The 13,630-nt window shown below is 49.5% G+C and overlaps 2 protein-coding genes across 2 annotated transcripts; one reads left to right on the top strand and one right to left on the bottom strand.

Annotated features, from left to right (window-relative positions):
* The first annotated feature begins 10 nt into the window (after positions 1-10).
* CPSF4 (cleavage and polyadenylation specific factor 4) lies at positions 11-5,996 on the top strand. Its single transcript, XM_084270888.1, has 8 exons — positions 11-284; positions 1,166-1,216; positions 1,713-1,865; positions 2,678-2,773; positions 2,914-3,007; positions 3,468-3,540; positions 4,364-4,456; positions 5,732-5,996. The coding sequence occupies exons 1-8, from the start codon at positions 182-184 to the stop codon at positions 5,798-5,800; spliced, it is 732 nt and encodes a 243-aa protein (XP_084127014.1). The 5' UTR covers positions 11-181; the 3' UTR covers positions 5,801-5,996.
* A 1,876-nt stretch (positions 5,997-7,872) lies between these two features.
* Positions 7,873-9,544, bottom strand: ATP5MF (ATP synthase membrane subunit f). The gene is made up of 4 exons (XM_084270889.1): positions 9,488-9,544; positions 9,291-9,398; positions 8,409-8,525; positions 7,873-8,044 (listed from the first exon to the last, which is right to left on the bottom strand). Exons 1-4 carry the CDS (start codon positions 9,501-9,503, stop codon positions 8,016-8,018), a joined length of 270 nt encoding a protein of 89 aa, XP_084127015.1. The 5' UTR covers positions 9,504-9,544; the 3' UTR covers positions 7,873-8,015.
* Positions 9,545-13,630: the final 4,086 nt, after the last annotated feature.

Raw genomic sequence — 13,630 nt, 5'->3', positions numbered from 1 at the left:
GGGCGGGCGGCGCGGGGCGGCCGGGTGCTGCCAGCGTCGCCTCCCCTCTCCTCAGGCGCTGCCGGCGAGGAGCGGAGCGGGCCGGGCCGGGCCAGCCCGGGCCCGGCCGCCCGCTGGCACCACCACCGCCGCCACCATACCCCCCTTACCTTCCCGTTGCCGCCGCCCCCCGGCCGCCACCATGCAGGAGCTCATCGCCAGCGTGGACCACATCAAGTTCGACCTGGAGATGGCCGTGGAGCAGCAGCTGGGGGCGCAGCCGCTTCCCTTCCCTGGGATGGACAGTGCGTGCGGGGTCTCCCCCCCTCCTCCTCTTCCTCGGGGTGCTGCGGGACGGCTCTCGTCCCCCGTCCCCGGAGCCGTGCCTCGGGGGTCCGACCGGGCGCGGCCGAGGCTTGGGGCGGGGCGGGGGGGAGGTTTCCGAGGGCCTGAGCGCTTCGCCGAGGTCTTACCCTTCGATCCAGCTGTGGCGAGCCAGGTGGTTTCATTCCCTGATCAGCTGCAGGCAGTGCCCAGCCAGCCGGGCAAACACGAGTTGAGGCATTGCTGCCAATAAACTTCCCTCTCCTCATGGTGCTTCGCTGTTTCATTCCCCCTTGATCCCCTGGTTTGATTCCCTTTTGATGGCAGGGAGGCTGTTTCTTTAGGCGTATCCACGGCCCAGTGTACCAGCCTTTTCCTTCAGACTAACAGCCTGACACGGGTTGTCTCAGGGACTCTTAGTTTGCTGAAGTGTTCTGGCAGCACTAGTAAACTTGTGTTTTAATTCCCTTGAGTGTTGTGGTTCCTGTTGGTCAGGATCAGTGAGGGGTAATGCATCAGTGGTTGTTTTGGCCAAAGTCTGTCATTGCCAGGACTGTAAATACAGGGTTCCCCAGAGAGATTGACTTAGCAGCAGAGGAAAACCCAATCAATTATGCTGAAAAGCAAACCAAGCACCACCAAACCTCTGCAAATTCCCTTTGGTGTCCCCCAAGGAAAATCCAGATATCTGTGGAAGTCAGCTTTGAACAGGGAACTTAGGCAGGAGAGTAAATTCCTGAAAGCAAAATGCTGCTTCTCTCTTGGCATTGAGGATCAGATTGTCTTTCTGGGCAAGGAAATATTTTAGAAGTCGCCACAAACTTTTGTTACAATTAATTCTGTTTCTTTGTTCTCTTTACAGAATCAGGCGCAGCTGTTTGTGAATTTTTTTTAAAAGCAGCTTGTGGAAAAGGCAAGTGGTGTTTCCAGTATGTTATTCTCATGTGGATAGGGTGGGGAAGCTGGATTTGCTGGCACTGCCTACAGTACTTGTCTTTTTTTGTGAAGATGGGGAGATAGTGTAGATAGAGAATAAAAACAAAGGATGTTGGCAGCAAGGGGGAAATAATGGGGTTTTTTTTGAAGAAGTTAGGAAGTGAATAAGCAAAGCTACTGGTAAAGGAAGTCTTGACCTTCCTGCAAGCAGACCTTGCTGTGGATGTGCTTAGCTGCTGTGGGCTGTGCTTGGTGGGATTACGAGCAGGAGGCTACGTTGCTTGGCTTGCTAGAGGGTAAAATAAGACTAGTTGCAAGCAGCCAATGCTACTAAAGGCTACATTCATAAGAAAAAGCGATGCCTTCTGAACCCCTCTCGTAGAGAGTAGCGAGTATTGCTGTTGCCCTGTGCCTTCTTGTGCTGAGGATTTTATTGTTTGTTCTTTTCCCCTTCTCACCCCGTCCATCCACAGGTGGGATGTGCCCGTTCCGACACATCAGTGGGGAAAAGACAGTTGTCTGCAAACACTGGCTACGAGGACTGTGCAAAAAGGGAGACCAGTGCGAGTTTCTGCATGAGTATGACATGACCAAGATGCCTGAGTGCTACTTCTACTCCAAATTTGGTAAGGGGCATTGTAGCTCCTACTTAGCGTTCCTTGCCAGCGTGAGAGCCTGGTGAAGAGGATCCTGGTACATCACTCTCATCCATCTTCAGAGCATTACAGTTCTTCTGTGCCTGATGATATTGTTAGATTAATTGTTCAGATCTGCTTAGCCCTTCATCTTATTATCTCCTGGAATGTGTGACACATTGTAGATATCTTCTCTTTCAAGAGCTTGTCCCTTGAGGGAAGAGGGGGGAAGTTCAAGTTTTTTTTACTGTGTTTTATGCCTTAGGTTCTGGTTTTGGGTATGAGATGAGTAGGCTGAGCAGTTGGTCTTTGCATGACTCTTATTTTGGGGAGTTGATGAGCAGCAGAGGGCATGGGGGTGCAAAACTTTTATGCACTTGCTTTCCAGCTCTGGAGATCTGGACATAATGAGGCAACTTGCTGTCAGAAACTTACAGTCTTGTAGGTTTCCTTGGATTGAGGTTAGTGCGCAATTTGTAGTTTCTCCACACTTCTGGTGCACTAAATGTTTGGTTTTTGTTACCATGACTGCTCTTTCAGAGTTAGTTTCTGCATTGTTTTTAAAAGCACACGTAAATAACCCAGCCTGGTAGAACTTAACTCGCAGCGGGGGCGAGTCCTTGGAGACCTTCATCTAGGTTAAGGCAGGGAGTTAAAGCTCTACCTGGACTCATGGACAGCATTCCATGCCTGGAATGTTGGGAAGAGCTTTGTGGGAGCTGTGTGATGCAGGTGATGCTTTGAGAGTCGCTTCATCCCGAACCCTCACAGTTGACTAAGAAGTGTGTTTGCCTTTGGTACAGGCGAATGCAGTAACAAAGAATGTCCATTCTTGCACATTGACCCGGAATCTAAGATCAAAGACTGTCCCTGGTATGACAGAGGCTTCTGTAAACATGGTATGTACGTCGCACAGTTGCAGCTTCTGTGCCTGTAAGTTGAGGGTAGGGTGTTTGCTGTTCTTCCTCTGTGTACTTGCTACTACTGCCTGCTGGGGTGGGTGTAAATGGAAAGGGAACGACTGAGCTTTGTGTTGCAGGTCCCCTCTGCAGACACCGGCACACTCGAAGAGTCATTTGTGTGAATTACCTTGTAGGATTCTGTCCAGAAGGCCCTACCTGTAAATTCATGCAGTGAGTATGCTCCCAGGCTTGTCCTGTGATCCTGTGTTTCCCTTGTAATCCGGTGTGTGTCAAATAAGGCTGCTCCAGTGCTTCCCAATGGCTGTGGAGATCTGGCCGCCCTTTAGTTGTACTGATTTGAGGATATGTGGGGGTGGGGAACCTCTGCAGGAATGACCAGTAAGACTCTGACTGGTGTTCACCTGCCCTCAGTGCAGTGGGCTCATGTGGGTTTCTATTCCACAAGGCCTCACAGGTAGAGGGATGTACAACATGCTGGACTGTCATTTGTGTACACGTAACCGCTGAGGTTCAGATTGCAAAGAGAAGTGGGGAGGGAGAGGTCTGTTCCCTGTGAGCTGGGTCTAATTGGCTGAATGTTTGTTCTGTCCTTTGGAGTTACTGACTGAGCTGATGCTAAGGTGTTGCCGTGTGATTTGAGAATCAATTTTCTTGTTTCCATCTAAACCAGCCCTCGGTTTGAACTGCCAATGGGAACCACAGAGCAACCACCACTGCCTCAACCGACACAAACACAGCAAAAGGTACACCATTCCCCTGCCTCCCCTGCACGCCCACCCTCAGAGCGTTGCCCACAGTGCTTTAAAAGAGGGTGTATGGTCGAGTTGTCAAAACTGGGCACCTGGGCTCTTGGATCTGGCTTGCTGGAAATACAATGCAGAACAAGGGAAAGCCTTTCCTATCTTATAACAGGCTTTGATATTCTTTTGTAATTAAGACCTTGGAGACAAATCCTAATAAACTGCAAAGCACCATCCCTTCTCTCTTCCTTCCAGCCCTCTAATGTCCACCATCTGATCACAGCAGACTGCTGCTGCCTTTTACTCCCCTCACTTGGTTAACCAGTATTGTCCTCGGCTCAGAGGCAGTTCTGTGACATGGGGCACTGCCTGGAAGGGCAGGTGCTATGCAGGAGTTAAGCAGTGAGCAACACTCAGTGCCATGACAGTGCTGAAAGTCCTACTATTGCTCCAGCTTTACACAGAGATCTAGTCACAGAACGTTCCCACGTTCCATGGAAGCACATCAGAGGTGGTTGGGCAGCAATCTGCCAGGCTTTGTAAACTGCGTGACATCTCTCAGTGATGGCAGTGATATTTTAGCAGCTGAAACCTACTCTCTAAATCTGCTTTCCAGAGAAAAGCAGGATTGCTGGGCTTTGTGAGCCTCAGTGCTTCGTTTCTTCTCTCTGGTGCTCCAGCTGGCAGAGCACCCACACACAGATTTGGAGGAAAATTGGTCATTTGATATACAGAGTACTCTTATCCCTTCTTAACAAATTAACAGCCATGAGAGTCTTTATCCTTGATGCACTTAACGAGTCAGAACTCTTCTCCTCACCAACAGAGGACACCCCAAGTCATCGGAGTCATGCAGTCTCAAAATAACAACACTGGCAACAGAGGACCCCGGCCGTTGGAGCAGGTCACCTGCTACAAGGTAATGCAGAGGGGAGGGACAAGGAGAGGAACCAGAAAGTGCTACATTTAAGAAGTACAGAGTGTGTGTCACCAGGACTGCAGCGTGCTGCTCTGCTGTTGGCACAGGAACAGACTGTCGTGACGAGGGGTGTTGCTCTGGCAAGAGGGTTTTGTCACAGACAGGCTCAGGAAATGTGTGCTCTGCTCAATAGATGCCACATTCTAGGGTGTGGATACAGCAGTAGGAATTGGCATTGAGTTCTGAGGTTACTGCTCTGCCAGCTCATGGACTTGCTGTGACAGTTAAGGATGCTCCTGTCCTAAAGAATGGGAAACCCCAGCACAGTGGCAGTTAAAAGATTCTGCTGAACTGTGCCTTTCAGAAGAAGAGCTAATGCTTTGTCTTGTGAGCTGATTTGCTTATCCTTGGTGATTGAAGAAACGTTTTCTTCTCCCCTGGCAGCCTGGAAGGTCCTTGTGAGTAACAGAAATTGAACATGCAAAGAAAGGCTGTTTGGTGTTTCAGCTGTAAACCTGCCCTGGTGCCGTCAGACCATGGAATGAGCTGTTCACCCTGGTTGCTCATTGAGGAGCACCAGTAAAACCTGAACACAGTATTTACTTTTCCATAAAAGCCCCAACCCTAGCCAGGGCAAAGAATCTTCCTGTCCCAGCAGTTTTGACAGTTACATCCCTGCACGTGCCAATTTCTGAGCCTTCAGGTGCTTGTTTGGGTAAAAATGACTCTGATTGGGCAGGGATATTAAGTAGCTGAATATTTTGCTGAAGACCTTTAATAGCTGCTTGTTATTTCAGCTGCAAGTAAATTATCTGGAGAATGGGGCAGCATCAGATACTGGCATTTTTCTCTGAGCTTGAAAGCTTCAAGGTGCAGAGTGATGAATTTCTTGTGTGGATGCGCTTTTCTCTGTGTGATTCAGGACAGCTGACTGGGAGAGCCTCTGTGTGTTGGTGCTGCAGTGCATCTCAGATGGAGTAGTCTGAGGCCTCCAACTTCTTGTGTGTTAGAGCCCTTTGCTGTTTGTGGTGGTGCACTGTGAGCTCTCTGCTTCACGGGGTGGTGGTGTGACGTGGTGTCAGGCTGCTCCAAGGTGTAGAAATAACCCGTAAATCGCATCCCTGGTGACACCACGTTTCACTTCACTTGCTAAATGCCCCATCTTCCATATGCCAAAAAGCTTCCAAATCAACACAAGACAGCTACTACCTTAAAGGCAGCCAGAGGGGAAAAACGCTGTAACTGTGTAGTAATTCCTTTCTCTTTCTCTTTTAGTGTGGTGAAAAAGGTCATTATGCCAACAGATGCACCAAAGGACATCTGGCCTTTCTCAGTGGACAGTGAAAGAGCAGAACGAAGAGCACAAGGGAGCTGTTGACACTGAGAGAACTATTAATCAGGTTGTTTTTTAATGCCATTACTGAAAGAACTGGTCAGAGGCTGGCTGCTGCTAAGCAATGTTTTTGTAATTGTCCCCAATTTTTTTTTTTTTTTATGTTTTAACCTTTTTAAAATAGATTTTGGCCTCTGCCTGTTTTCATTGAGCCCTGCTGAAAGGTAGATCTAAGAGCAAATAGATATGCAATCCCCTCACCGGTGCAGCACTCTACCTACATGCATCTTACCCTAGTGTTTCTTTAAAGTGTTTTCCTTCTGCCACTTCTCTGTGGAGAACCTGCAGCGTTTCAGCCCTCCCTGTGGAAGCAGGAAGACTGACTGGGAAAACTAGAACTTGAGATGCCTTCCCTTCAGTGAGGAAGCAGGGATTCTGCTGTCCTGTAGCCCTTAAATAGCAAAATCGTGTTCCCAGGTCTGGCCTGTTGCAGGCAGTAAGCTCGTCCTGGTGGCTGACTTAACATGTCACGTACATCAGGCTGTAAAACTCTCCTCCACATGCTTTGTTTCTGTGCTTCTTGCTGTACTGAAGGTTAGAAATCAATCTTCTGGGTGAGAACTGATCAAGGAGAGAATAAATTGGCATCTCTGTGGTTACCCAAACAATGATCATGGGAAAACTGGGTCCACCCTCATTTTCCCCGAGCAGAAAAGCAAGGAGGGAAATGAATGTGGCTTGTGGAGTAGGAATAGAAGAGCCTTGTCTCAGCCCCCCTCGTTGTCCAGCTCACAATGAGCAGGTATTTCCATAGCTTAGAGAAGAGCAAGAGGTGGAGAGGTGTATTCTTACAGAACACTGCTTTTTAAAGTGGTAGAGCATTCTTCTGGGAGCGTTCTTTGCCAGCCGAAACCCATTTGTTTGGAGAAGACAGTTTCAAAAGGGCCAGTGAGAAAATGTGACATTAAAAAAAAAGAAAAAAAAATGCACCTAGAATGTGAGCCTGATTGATTCTAACCCCTCTGTCAGTTGGTGACTGCCTTTATACTCTGTTTTTATTCAAATGTACCGATGGAAAAAGCTGGCTGTGGATTTATTTTTTAAAGACAGGTAACACGACTGGTTTCAGAGAAGCAGCGGAGCCCACGCTGGTTGAATGTGTTTATTTCACTGCAGAGGGTTGGAGTTGGTTAAAATAGAAGTTTCAAGTCTAAGTGACCATGGTCTGACAGACCATCAGAGACTCCTCTTGGGGCGTCATGGTCCCAGGGGCTGATCAGCCAAACCCAATGTGCTGTTTGGGTGGAACTAGGCACGGGGAGAGGGGTCATATTCAGCTTCACCACCTGAAGGAATGCTTTCCAAAACTGGAAGCTCCAGGGGTACTTTTCACATCCCTTAAGAAGGGGGTTTCTTTCTCCCCCCACTGAGAAAAGGCAGCGTGGTTTCAAGCACCAGCAGGTAGTGCGTGACCATGGGATCTACGTGCTTAGAGGGTGGTGAGGACGGCTGGGCTGGGGCCAAGCCCCTGGGTGCTCCTTGCTGCTGCATTTATCACATTGTGTCTCCTGTGAACCTCCTCACTACTGCATTGTTTTCCTTTAGTTTAACTTCACAGACACTGTTACATTAAAGGCATGTTATACCCATTCAGAAAAAACCTTCCAGCTTCTTTTAGTACTGAAAAGTAGGCAGAGTTTCAAAGGGAAGAGGCACTAGAATCCCAGTGATGGAAGGAGAGCTGCAGGCTCAAAGCTGTCACCTGAGACAGTGCTCAGGCAGGAAAATGTCCAGGTACCTCCAGTCCCCAGGTGACAGCCTGAGGGAGAACCAAGCACACCAACAAGCCTCTAGAAACTCAGAGAATGCTCTTTCCTTTCAGCTAGTCCTGTGCCCTCTATATAACAGCCATTAAGAAGCAATCCAATGCTTTTTACCTCAATCAAAGAGTTAATTAGGAACCAGCTGTAATAGTTTCCCCACTTCTGGCACAGCCCATGTACCAGATACTTACCCTCAAGGGGTGAACCTCTTAAGACTATAAACTCCATGCAAGGAAATCAATTGTGAGAGTGTCAGCTCAGCGAGTTTCAAGCATGTATGCTTTATTATTGGTCACAATAGTACAGATTTTAGTACGAACAGTTCTATTGTCTTCTGTCAGGGTAACTGTTCCAGCAACCAAGTCTGTTCCAAGAGCTGCACCTTCACTCAGGAATTCATGCTTCAGTGGTACTTCCTGCGGCGTTCGTGCTCTGTGGCATTCAAAGTAAAGCAAGTTAATTCTACTGAAGTCACAAGGAAGGGGAGAAAAAATCATCACACCTGAATTCACAGGGGAAAAAAAACCCCAGCTGAGTAGTTTTTGATCACTGCCAGGTCAGGTGACAGGATCTAAGCTTTCTTCATCATCAAGAAAATACTGGCTATCTGGTAACTGCCTAAAAGCATTCATGTTCTCAAGAGCTAACAGAAGCTTTGCTTCCCCACAGTCTCAAATTCAAGCAGCAGTGGTAAGCACAGCCTTTCCTTTTACTTCTAGCAGCAGACTGATTTTATTGCCCCCAAGCAATCTTCCAAGCTGCACCATACCCACTTGGCCATGGTACTTTTACTTACTCAGGTGACTGTAGCTCCAGATGTAGCTGATAACAACGTAACCAGCAAGTACCATGGAGATACCTCCGAGGCCGCCTTTCCTGACATCGATGTATTTATTGTAGTATCTGTCATAACCTGTGTAGGAGAGAAGTCAAGTTTTGTAGCAGCCAGATGAGCTGTGTGTTTGTGTCTCAGAAAGCAGCAGCCTGGTTCCACAGAACTTTAGGAAATAATATCTAACAAAACATCTGAGGGTCCTGGAAGCAAGACTGAGAGAGAGCAGCCTGTGTGATGGTTGGGCAGGATGAACTCAGGTTAACAGCACTAAGCCTTAAAAAAAAAACAAACCCCATTTGTTACTTTTCTGAAACATTACTGTGACTTTGGAACCATCTAGTTCTTGAATACTCATGTGTATACATTATGGAGACGCTTGTATTTGTTCTTTTGTGTTTAAACTTACCTGAATGCTACATCTGTAGCTACAGCAAAGGGTGCCAGTCAGAACTTTTGCCAAGGGACCTATAAAAGCCCCGTGTCCTCTCACCACCTGCAGGCATTGTCTTTCCCTCCTATTTACTAGCAATGTTGGGAAACCTCGAGATTTTCAGCAAATAGAGCCAGATTACCGTGTTTCCTCTTTATGCATGAAGGGATACTGCACATAAACCGCTGGCAGGTAGAGCCCGTGCGAGAAACACCTTTACAGACGGTAAAGGTGCCGGCGGCACCGTTCTGGGACAGCAAACCCGCCCTGAAGCGGCCCGGCCCCCTGCCACAGCCGGCCCCCGCCCCGGCAGGGCTCTGTCAGGAGAAGGGATTCGCGCCCTGCGGGCCTCCGCCGGCCCAGGGGCGCGGAGCCGTCTCGGCGGGACGGGCCTCCCCCAGCGCCCCTCTCACCTCTTCGGAAGGCCCCCAGGATGCCCCCGGGGGTGAAGTCTCTCATGGCCAGCCAGGTGGGCAGCTGGCCCAGCTTCACGTCCAGCAGCTTCATGTCCTTGAGGGGAACTGCGGCACAGAAAGAGACAGAGCCCGGTCAGAGGGGGAAGGAGGGGAGCGGGAGAGCCCCGGTCACCTTGGCGGCCCGACTCACTCACCGGGCTGCTGCGCCATCTTGCCGCTGCTGCTCTGCGCCGCCGCGGGGGACGCCGGGAGAGGACTCGCCGCTGAGGCTCACGGGAGGGAGGTCAGGCGGGAACCCGGGCGTTGGGGCGGGCAGCGAGCTGGCGCCATGTTGGGCGGGGCGCCAGGAGGGGCGGGCCGAGGGGGCGGTGGCCCCAGTGTGGTTTCGTCCCCGTCCCGGGTCGCTTCCCCAGCGGGGGCTGCGCAGGGTTCCTTGGTTGCCGTGGGCACAGCGCTGAGGGCTGGGGAGGGGCTTGCCTAGCGCCGCAGCCTGTCACGGGGCTGGGGGGCGCCCTGAGGCGATTTCCCGCCCAGCAGCTCTCCCCCAGCAACGCGGGGAGATCTGTGCTCCGGTGCCCCCGGGCGCCAGTGCCCCGCACCATCCCCGCCGTAAACGCGGGATGGGGGGTACCGGCGCTTGCCCGGGACACAGAGGCGAAGGCTCCGGCAGAGGGAAAAATTCCCGAGCCTTCACCAGCACCGCCCCGAGCCTTCCCCAGTGGCCTTGAGGGCAGCTCGCCCCACAAGCAAGCATCTCCAGCCTGTGCTGAAGGCCGGGCAACCCCTGGCACTGTACCTGTGCCTCACATACAGTGTACATTGCAACGTGCCTTGAGATTTGTTAACGTACAGTGTGATGGAAGACGTGAGAGCTTCTCAGGCCCCTTCCAGGGGTCACCTGCCCTCTCCTGCATTCTTAGGTGGCTTCCAGGCAAGAGGAGGAATGTTAGGCTGGTTTTCAGTGGCACTAGGGGACAGATGAATAATGATGTATCATGCGGACCCGTTTCAGTGCCCACTCAGGGTTTTCCCCCGCGGAAATACACCGGGTTTTAATACAGCTCAAAGGCAGAAGGAGAAGTCAGGCATCTGGAAACCTGCATAACCAGAGGGGTGGAAGAGGCAGCATACGAGGGCGTGAAGGTGAAGACCACTCTTGCCTTCCTGCAATGAGGAACAGCCACCCGGGTTTATTCCGTGTTGTCCAAGCGTCTTTCTGAGGGGATTTGGTCCTCACAAGACCCCAAAAGGCTCCCCCGAGCAGATAAAACCCCTGCAAGAGCTGGTGGCGGTGGGACGAGGTGGGTTTTGGGGAAGAGGACCCCAGCAGGTGTCACTCGCACTCAGAAGAAGGCAGCTGCTGGGAGCATGCTCTCCGTAGCCTGACCTCTAGAGGTTTCACATCCTACCAGCCAGGTCCATAAAGCAGTGTCAGGTTTTCTTCTTGTTTATTGTGCCGAATCTGGAAAGCAAAGTGATGCAGCAGGAAACAGGGAACAGCCAGCACCCCAGATTTCCCAGATAATAAATCTCCATCCCACAGAGGACTGTTAGAATGGATCAGAGGCGATGAAGACTAAATTAAAGATGATAAAAGGGGGGGCTGCAGGGCTCCTACGTAAGCACTGATCTCTGTAGCTTTCACCTACCTCTCTTAGGTCACAGAGTCTTATTCCACGTGTCTTCCTCCTGCCACTGCAGGATTCTTGCATTAGGATTTTTGTGTTACCTGGCATGAAGTGAGTCAAGGCACGGGCCCTCCGTTGTCTCTGGAGATATGGTACTCTGTAAGACGTCTTGTTCAGAGGCTGGTCTACAAGTTTAGCTTCACCTGCTATTTTACTGAAATTTATTTACATCAAATAATGCTTTCCCATAACAGGGAAAAAACCCACAAGGAATAACTTAATGCCTGGGTTTTTTTTTTTTCTTTTACTTATTAACAGAAAGTAGGATTAGGAGAGTACAGCATGCCTGATCCCTTGAAGAAAGGGTTCCAAATTTAGTTCCCGTTAAATGGGTTTAAAAATCCCCTTATTAAATTATCCTTTATTTTATTATTGAACTTTACCGGTAACTGCCCTTTTATTGCTGAAGTGTCCCCTGATGAACTACTACATGGCCTTTTACAGTACTTGCATAAAAGCATGCTGCAAACTTGCTTCCCTCATCCTTGCAAGGCAACCTATTGTTTTAAATAGGATTACTCATGCAAGGCAGATTAATTCACCTACAGGAAAAAAAGCCAATGGCGGGCGCCTCATGTTAAGGAGTTCCCTGCAGAGGGAAGAGCTCGTAGAGTTGTTCTAACTGCTTGGAGCAAGGATTGGGGAAATTTGGTTTCTTAGGGTAGGAATGGAAGTCTGTAACAAGGACACACCTCCATTGCAATTAGGGACAGCAGTGACCTAGACCTTGTCCTGAACTGCCCGCTCTGGTAGAGCAAGGGAGGAACGGTGCTGTTGTCTTTATGCCATCTTAATCCTGAACTAAGCAGGAAGAGTTAAATGGTACGGACATGAGGGAGGCTTTTGCAGCATGTGTTTCCTCCCTTTGACCTGTGCTGCTGGCCAAAATTCAGGATCTTGTTGGTTGCTCCAGATTGGAGGAGGAGTGATGAAGAAAGGTATTTGTGAATGTATTTCTATTTGCTTAGAACAACACTCACCGCCCTTCATTCCCAAACACAGAAGAAATCACGCAGTTGAGAGCCTGTTTCCTTGCTTAGAGCCCCGGACCTCCTCCAGACAGCAATGTGACCCCAAATCCCTGTTTCTGGTATTCAGTCCAGGTTTTATATCAGTGATTGTTCAGGCTGTTTGAAGTTTCCGTTCCCTGCCTGTTTCAATATGCTGTCTTTCTCTCTCTTACTCCACCTGAACTGTGTCATCCATCCACACAGAACCTTCTCTCCTTTTAATGTCCTACCCAAAACTGTCCTCCCAGAGCCTTCAGGTACTTGAGCAATTTTGCATTGTGGGTGAAAACAGACTTAATATCTCCTTCAGCTACCCTAAATAAAGGAGTACAGTTAAACATACCGGTTTCAAGAAGGTTTAGCCCAACCTACAAAAATAAAAGCCTAATGGAGTGTTGCCCTCAGGTTTTCATCGTACTGCAGACCCTTCTAGAAAATGCTGCAAAGTTTCTAAGTAATGGCATGGAAACAATAGGGAATACGTCACCCAGAACACCCGGAGTAGTTTGCAGAAGACGTCAATAGATACGAAAGAAGTTTCCTTTTTTTTCTTCCCAGTAGCAACTGTAACACAGAATATTGCAGCTTTCAGACCAGAGCATCAGCTGCAGCCTGAGAAGTGGAGTAGCGCTCCTCAGTAAAGCTGCTGCAAAGGAGAAGTAAAAAGCATAACACAACCTCCTGCAGACTGTAAGACCTCAGAGGCTGGCGTCGCTGGCATCTGAATAGCAGAAACAGGGATTTGGGGTCACATTGCTGCCTGGAGCAGGTCTGGGGCTCTGAGCAAGGAAACGGGCTCTCAACTGCATGGTTCTGTGTGCCACCCTTCGCAAACTCAAGGTCTCACCTGGTCAGCGCTGCCACAGCAACGTGCCTGCAGGTGTGTAAAGTAGCACAGGGTGGCCTTCAAGAAGGTCAAGAGAGGAGGCTTTAGCTACCTGATCCTGCACCCACTGAAACTGATGACAAAGCACCCAGTGCTTGAAATAAAGGCTCAAACCTGCCCAAAGCAGACACATGTGGTTCAGAGACATGCGGTTCGGCAGGGGATGCTTCTTGGCTCCTAAATGATTGTTTCATCAATCTGATGTCTTCCCACCAGCACAGGTTAAGTGGCTGTAGCCATCAAGGAGAAAGAGAAATCATGGGCTACCAGCACTTGCAGAAGGTCAATGGAGAGGTGCATGCTTTATCAGTCGGTAATTTGCAGAAAAGTTGTGGTCTCAGGTAGCTTCATCCTGTCTGTTCCTTTTTAACTGATGCAGTGAGAGCAGTGCAGCTGCTCAGCGTAGGTGTCAACCTCATTCATCTAAAATCGTGCTTGCGGTGGAAACCAGACTCCAGAGTTGAATAGGAAGAGACAGGGGTGTGGAGATGGAACCTCTTCCTTGGGCAGACTTCCTCAGGAAGATGGTGAATAGATAATAATACCATGGGTTGACCCAGCACAAGCAGTTGAGAGAATTAACCTATGATTGCAAGTGGATTGCTTGCTCCATGTTATTACGGAGCCATTTTCCTTAGTCAACCTCAGAACACTTTACAAAGGAGATCACTTACCAGTGATTAATACTTTAGCATGCACACAGTTCTTTTCTCCTTCACAGCACTTGCTTATCGATGCATCTTCATGCCCCTC

Source organism: Gallinula chloropus (assembly GCF_964237585.1).
Source record: "Gallinula chloropus genome assembly, chromosome: 15".
In the NCBI taxonomy this organism is placed as follows: domain Eukaryota; kingdom Metazoa; phylum Chordata; class Aves; order Gruiformes; family Rallidae; genus Gallinula; species Gallinula chloropus.
This window is presented reverse-complemented; position numbering and strand designations above follow the sequence as displayed.